We start from the raw sequence: 7,333 nt of genomic DNA on the forward strand, positions 1-7,333 counted from the left end.
CGCTACCCATATTTACCAACACGATGTCACGATCTTGGTGAAACTGACTTATATTTATGGAAAATATCACAAACAAATATTTTATCTGAATAAACAGAGACCAAATAGCTAAAGTAAAGAAATACTCTTATTTTTTTGTCCACAAAATTTTTAAACAATAATGAAAAAAACTTGTTTTTAAAAGATAAGGCATTTTTGGTTTATTTATAAATTTTATCGAGTAAACAGATTGAATGAGGGAAGAAAATGCCTAGTATTTTATTTGCAAATTCCAACATATAGAGGAGCTAATTCAGTTTGATTTGAAATTTGGTATGCACTCTTATTTTTTTGGCCACAAGTGTATATATATTTGTAATCAAATAAAATCACTTTAGTGTCTAGGAAAAGTATCATACACCTACGAAAATGGCATACATTATTTGAATTCTACGTAAAATTTTAAGAAATTCAAGAGGTCATTTTATTGTTGTATATCGTATCGTATCGTATAATCGTCGTCGATTCGTCCGCGTTATAGATTTGCTCTGAAGAAAGACCGAGTTGCTCAATTTTTCGTTTGAGTTATATACGAAAGGGTTCCACAGCATTTTCGTCACTCGACAGCTTTTCCCCGGTAACTTTCAACGAGCGGATCCCAAATCTGTGTTTGAAGCCTTGAAACCATCTTCTGCTAGCTTCGACGTTGACTCCTTCGTCATTATTCATTTCTGTGAAAAATTGGAGAGCCTTTTGAAGTATGATTGCTTCGGAAATTGGTGTATGTCGTGCTCTCTATTGCAAAAACCATGTATACACTGCATCTTCAACAACAGAAAGTTCCGCTTTGCGCATCGTTTTTCTAGTTCCCGGCCCTTTTTGCACATTTGCAGTACGCGACACATAACGATTAATGACTACTAATATGATGATAATAAAGCCTTTTGTTTAAGATTTAATGTGACATGCTTACGTTTAGAAACCATGGTTTAAATGAAATATGCGATACATATACATATATGCAGCGTGCAACTCACAACACAACTACATAACTCTACTCTTTCCATAAAACACGTCAAAACCGCTATAAAACCACGCAATGTCTTGCTGCAAGAACAAACTTACAATTATAATGAACTACTCACATAAAATTAGACGTTGCATCATCTTTTCGCACTAGACGCCCACGCTCGCGTACGTACCGACAGTTCGGATTACGGAATTTGAGGTGTTCAGATTATGGAATCAATTTTACGCAATTGGGGCGGATTCTTGGGTAAATTGGAATCAATTTTACGGATTACAGAGTAGTTCGGATTATACGGGGTTCGGACTATCCATACATTACTGTATTGGTATTAATAACTAGTTTTATAAAGATTGTATACAGGAAAATGTAGGAATGTAGGAATTTCTTAAAAAACATTTTTCTCTCAGGCAATTATTTTCTGTAAAAAAAAAAACGGGTTTTCATTAACCTTTTCCTTACCCCCCCACCCACCCCGCACAACTTATCAGTGAAAAATTGTCTTCAAAAATCATCGTTTTCCAAAATAATACGCATGAATAATAACACATTTTGTTTATTTATATTTGATATAATTATATGTATATATGTATATATTCATAAATATTTAAAACAAAAACAGTGCTATTTGATTGGATATTATGGACGTAAAACAGTGATTTTTTAAAAGAATTTAAATAATTATTTGAGGTGTAGTAAAAGAGTTTAAAAATTAGATATGTAAATCCAGTGTCATTTTTTTTAAATGCCGTTTGTTTTGCCCCGTTTTTAAACGTAATAGTATATGATATACGTATATTCTACAGTTTAATAAATATATATTTAACGATAATAATATATGATGTGTTGCTTGGACAAACACTATTAGGAATATGGAAAATTTTAAAGCAAAGGAATTCTAATAAAAAATAGAACAAATAATCAAAAATAATGTTTAGTCATAAATATCAGAATAAAGAAGTTTATGAAGGGTTTTTAAAGGTTTGGACAATTTTTAGGTGAAAAATTGGAAAAAAAAATTTTCTTGGAGATTTTATTTATTTTTTATAAATTAATTAATCGCTCAAAAAGCTGCAAAAAAGCCTTACAAAACTATTTTGGAAAGTGTACCAGAAAAAAATGATTTGACCAATTTTTCCAAAAATTGAAAGGGCAAATGTTCATAATTTTGGTTTTTATTTTTTTTTTCTGGAAAACTATTGGTTGAAAAGAAAAATTGTTAAAACAAAAGTTGCTTGGAATGTCAAAGCGCATCAGATGCAATAGAAAAAAAAAATTTAAGCCCAATAATTTTCCAGGAAATTGGGAAAAACCTCCAAAGAGTTTTTCTTCATTTTCGCAAAAAATATTGAGAATTTGGAAAATTTTCTTTCAGCATTAAAATCCCACTCAAAAATAAAACAAATTATAAAGAATAACATTCAGCCGTAAATCGAAAAATAAAAAAGTTACGGAGGATTTTTGAAAAATTGGAAATGCACAAAAAACACCCGTCACTATCACTTAATTGAACTATCTTTAATATAATCCGGCACCTTGTTCCACTTATGATTTTCTAGATACTGGAATGATTTTTTTTTATACCGTCATATACCCTGGATATGATCGTGATGAAACAATAACTCCCTATGTACTACTATGTAGTATAATTAATAAGATATTCATAGCTATTTCATTATATATACACGTGACATTCTAGGATTTTTAAAATTTAATGACATAAACATTGCTTATAATATCTTTATAATAAATCCGTTGGTATAGGTATATTTGGTAATAAATAGCTCTTTGTCATTCATAGGGAAATTTATTTTCTAAAAGACAGAAATTATATTATAGTAAATTAATTTAATTTAATATAATACGAGTGATTTAAGGCAAAAAGGAAGACAGTGTCTAAGATCTTTAACGGAAATTTCATCACTACCTACTGCATTAGTCCCTATTTTATTTATAATGAAACATATGTTAGTTTTTGTATTAAATTCACTAAAAGTATTCATGTTATAAGGGTGAAGTTTTTCTAATGACATCGTATGCTTTTTTACTGTAACATTCGTTTAAAAAAAGTAATTTTTTCGCGATTTTTTGCGTGTTTAGTATAATTTCTTAATTGCCTATAATATGAAAAATTGGAGGGCGTTTTTTGTCGTATATATATTTAAAATTATAAATAACTTTTCCCTAAAAAGAGCATAATTATTTATTAAATGGGAGATACTATTTTGACTTTACGAATATGATATCGCGGACGTGTAATAAATATTATGCCACTGTGTTTGGCTAATTTAAAGTAGCTTGAACTAAATTATAATTAGATATGAATTCCGTACTATATACATGTAGATTGAGAAGCTATTACCATAATTTTATTTTGAAATATGCATTTATGTATGCACATAAATAAAGGTTTTTAAATCCATTACGTACAAATATGTTTTATGGTGAAAATTATCTATAAACCGAACGTGTCGGATTATAGAAATCATTTATTATGAATCCTATAAACCGAACGGGGTCTGCCAACTTTCTGTTCGGATTATCCATACATTATTGTACTCGACATGTCTTGTATTCGGGTGTACGTCAAATTTGACAAAGCCTCATAACAATTATTTGCTGGTGGCTGGTTTTACCTTAACCGAAAATTTGCCAATTTTGCAATTACAATTAATTGAATAATTCAAGATTCGCTTTTTAAAATTTTTCGAAACTTTGCACGAGGCTTTGCCAGATTGGTCTCTTCAAAAAGTTATCTTACATTTTTTCTGTAAAATCTACAGGGAAGCCTTTAATTGACCCCCTTAAAATTTACATCGGATTTCCTATGTTGCGCTCGGCGACGCACCACCCGGTATAAACTATAAGTTCATATAATAAATTTCGATGCACGCCATGAAGCGAAACGATACAACGTTGCCGCATCTTACACTCCTTTAATATAAAATTGTTAAAAACGCACTGATAAGACCGTGAAAAATAATTGAATTACTGACGAATGCGGTTCTATTGGCAACGTTGCCGACAGATTCAGGTTTCAGAGTAAAATAAGTCTCGGCGATTCCTTAAACAGGGGTCCGAGCCAATTTGAAATATTTGAAATATCTGAAATATGACCGGCGCTTTCGCCAATTATTAAGAGTTATTTCAAATCGCACCGAGGTGCGGATTTGTTGTGTTGAAATATGCGCCTTCGCCAATCTATTAGTAATATTATTTCAAATTGTCCCAGACATCGGTTTAAGGTTTCTTATAGATTCACTCGCCTGGAATGTATATTATGCGGTGTGATTTTATTAACTTTTGGTAGATAAGAACTTGTGTTATTTGAGTGTTGAATGCGTATTTGGAAAGCGGTTTTGTTTTGTTTTATTTGGGTGACATTTAGTGTTGTAGTAAGATAAATACGGTGTGGATGTCTTTGTGCCTTTTATGTATTGCTGTAAGTAAATTATGTTTAATTACAGTTTGTTTTTTAATCCAGGGGCTATACCTATAAATTAATACATTATTATGGTACTAGAAATCGCACAGATTTTAGATTATACTGACAGGCAGACGTAACACAAGTCAGTTCCTCAACTCTCTCTCCTATACAACTCATTTTTTTCTGCTCTTTTGATTTAAATTAGTTCTTGATTTTTATCCTAATTTAGTGTGATTTTTTATTATTTATTTTCTCAAACTCACTACATTTTTTATTATATAGCAATTCTTTTATAGTTTAGATGCATGGATCTAATACCTACAGTTTATACATTCGTACTTGTACATTTATATATTTAATTGATTTTCCTGTAACTGGGTATTTGTAACTTAAATAAATAAATAAATTAAAAAAAAAATCCTTAAAGAATCGGCACTCCATTTAGCTCTTTCCTCATTTTTCCTTTTGTGGGAATTTTCGTTAATCATAATTAATTATATCACTAATTTCCTTCAGAAAGCAGAATATTTCATTATTACTAATAATACTTCCATGGTCGGTCTCTCCCGGATTAATGTAGCCGTACTCTACCAAAGTTAAGAGAGAGATCGACCACCTTGTTAACTGAAGGAAAAATTAGAAACGCCTACATTTTTGGGGTTATATTAAGAATATGGGTAGAACAAAAACACAAATTATAATAACTATTCTTTTATTTTTATTACTTAAGCAGCGAATGAAGCAAAAGTCGAAAAAGGAATGAATCTTAAATATATCCCTTTTAATACAGACTAATACGGAGCTAATGAATCGGTCTTTGTATTAGTAAAAACACTACGTCAGTTATTATACAAACGCATTTATATTACAGTTGCTTTCTGTTTTCATAAAGAAAGATGACGATGTGGATATTGGCTTAAGCTAAATATAAACATCATAAACCTCTCCAATAATAGAAATATATTGAGTCATATTTATTGACTATTAAATACATCTATTTCAATAGATTATGTTATAGTTTTATGCATATTTTACCATCCAGTATTGAAACAGTTTAAATAAACTTACCCGTCTTAAAGTTATCACAAATAATATTAAAATAAATAACTCAAAAACTAGTTAAGCAAGCTTAATGAAACAAATTCCATTGAAATCAGTATTAAATTATTTACAAATGTTCTTTTTAGACCAATAGGCCGTCACTAAAACCTCCCAAGTTATCCAGCCTTAATTAAACATTGAACTGTAAAATCCATAAATATAATAATTAAAGTTATCACAAATAAAGTAAATTAGTAAACAGTTATCATGAATACAATAATTACAGTAAATCAGTAAAACATCTTCAAGTTGGCACACATTTTTAAAATTAATTTGCAAATTTATATTACTGCTGTTAGGCATCAACTAATCAACTAATTTCATCATATATGCGTGAGTCACGGATTCATCTACTGCTTTGTGATGTGAATTATCAGCACTTGGTCGGTCTCTCTCGAAATTACCCTACAGGGCGTTTAACATTTTAGGCGAGCAATGGAAATCAACAAGAAAACACTTAACGCCCGCCTTCAGTTCCGGAAAAATGAAAATGATGTACGAGACGATGCTGATCAAAGCGGACGGTATCGATAAGATGCTCGACACGTTCTCCAGTTCCCGTGAACCGACGGACATCAAAGAGATCTTGCAGAGATTAACCATTGACGTGATCGGTGAGGTGTTAAATTTGACGGAATTCCTTTAGTGATCTAATGTGACTGTTAACAGCTAATGTCGGTTTCGGGGTCGACTCCAGTGCCATCGATGACCCCGATACGGAATTCGTGAGACAGGGTCGATCCATATCCGCCCCACCGAAGAACAGGGAGAGCTACTGGGGTCTGTTCTTACGAATGCTGAACGTGAGGAGAATGCGAAAGGACTTTAGCGATTCCGAGATGTTTTTCAAGTCCCTTGTAACGGACTCTATTGAATACAGGGAGAAAAATAAAATAAACAGGTTAGTATACAAGCCTTGTCATGGACAGTTGATCACAGTCTAAAATTTTCAGAAAAGACTTCATCCACTTAATGATCCAGCTGAAGAACAAGGGCAAAGTGACGGACGACGCTGACATCTTCACCAAAACCGAGAATCTCAAGACGGCATTCGATGACGACAACATCACCGCACAGTGTCTCCTCTTTTTCATTGCCGGGTAAGCAAATATGCTTTTTTAAAGTATTTGCAGGATTTTCTTATATGACAGGTTCGAAACGTCTGCCACGACAATGACGTTCGCGATATTCGAACTGGCCCAGCACCCTGAAATACAGGAGAAAATCAGACAAGAGGCCAACGAGGTTCTAGAGAGGCACGGTGGGAAACTAACTTATGAGGCCATGATGGAGCTGACTTACACAGAGTCAGTCATTGAAGGTGAGTTTTTTTAATTTTAATCGTTAGGCCTGCTATCAACTCTAATAGGGATTGATAGTAACGGTGGTATAAGAGAAAAAAATAAGGCCTGACAAAGTTATCGGCCTGACGACAATAATTATTTTAAGAGTATTAAAGTCTGGTGGCTCTCAGGAGACCTCAATAGCTGATATTAGGCAACCAATCATACTTAAGATACTTTTCGGGTATTGGAAATTATTAGAAGAACTAAAACATAAAAAAATATTCAGTTAACAAAAATAACGAGCCTAAAAATAACAAGTACGATAACGTTCAAATTACTTGATAAAAAATCTCGGCGAATACACAGAATAAACGATCTCATAAACGAGATCGTTTATTCTGTGGCGAATATAAGAGCTACGATCTTGCGGATGGTCTCGCTGGATTCAGAAGGACGAAACTAAGACAGAAAAGTTAAAATTTTCCCGATAGCTCCCATAAAAGCCGAGATATC

The 7,333-nt window shown here is 32.3% G+C and overlaps 1 protein-coding gene across 1 annotated transcript in view; it reads left to right on the forward strand.

Moving 5' to 3' along the window:
* The window catches only part of LOC126742685 (probable cytochrome P450 6a13), a 31,541-nt gene that overhangs the window by 2,078 nt on the left and 22,130 nt on the right, over window positions 1–7,333 (forward strand). The window contains exons 2-5 of the mRNA XM_050449448.1: window positions 5,963–6,148; window positions 6,204–6,435; window positions 6,488–6,634; window positions 6,686–6,855. Of these exons, the coding sequence (XP_050305405.1) occupies window positions 5,963–6,148; window positions 6,204–6,435; window positions 6,488–6,634; window positions 6,686–6,855 (735 nt within the window). The remainder of the gene's footprint in view (window positions 1–5,962; window positions 6,149–6,203; window positions 6,436–6,487; window positions 6,635–6,685; window positions 6,856–7,333) is intronic.

The sequence above is a fragment of the Anthonomus grandis genome, chromosome 12 (assembly GCF_022605725.1).
Source record: "Anthonomus grandis grandis chromosome 12, icAntGran1.3, whole genome shotgun sequence".
Classification (NCBI taxonomy): Eukaryota; Metazoa; Arthropoda; class Insecta; order Coleoptera; family Curculionidae; genus Anthonomus; species Anthonomus grandis.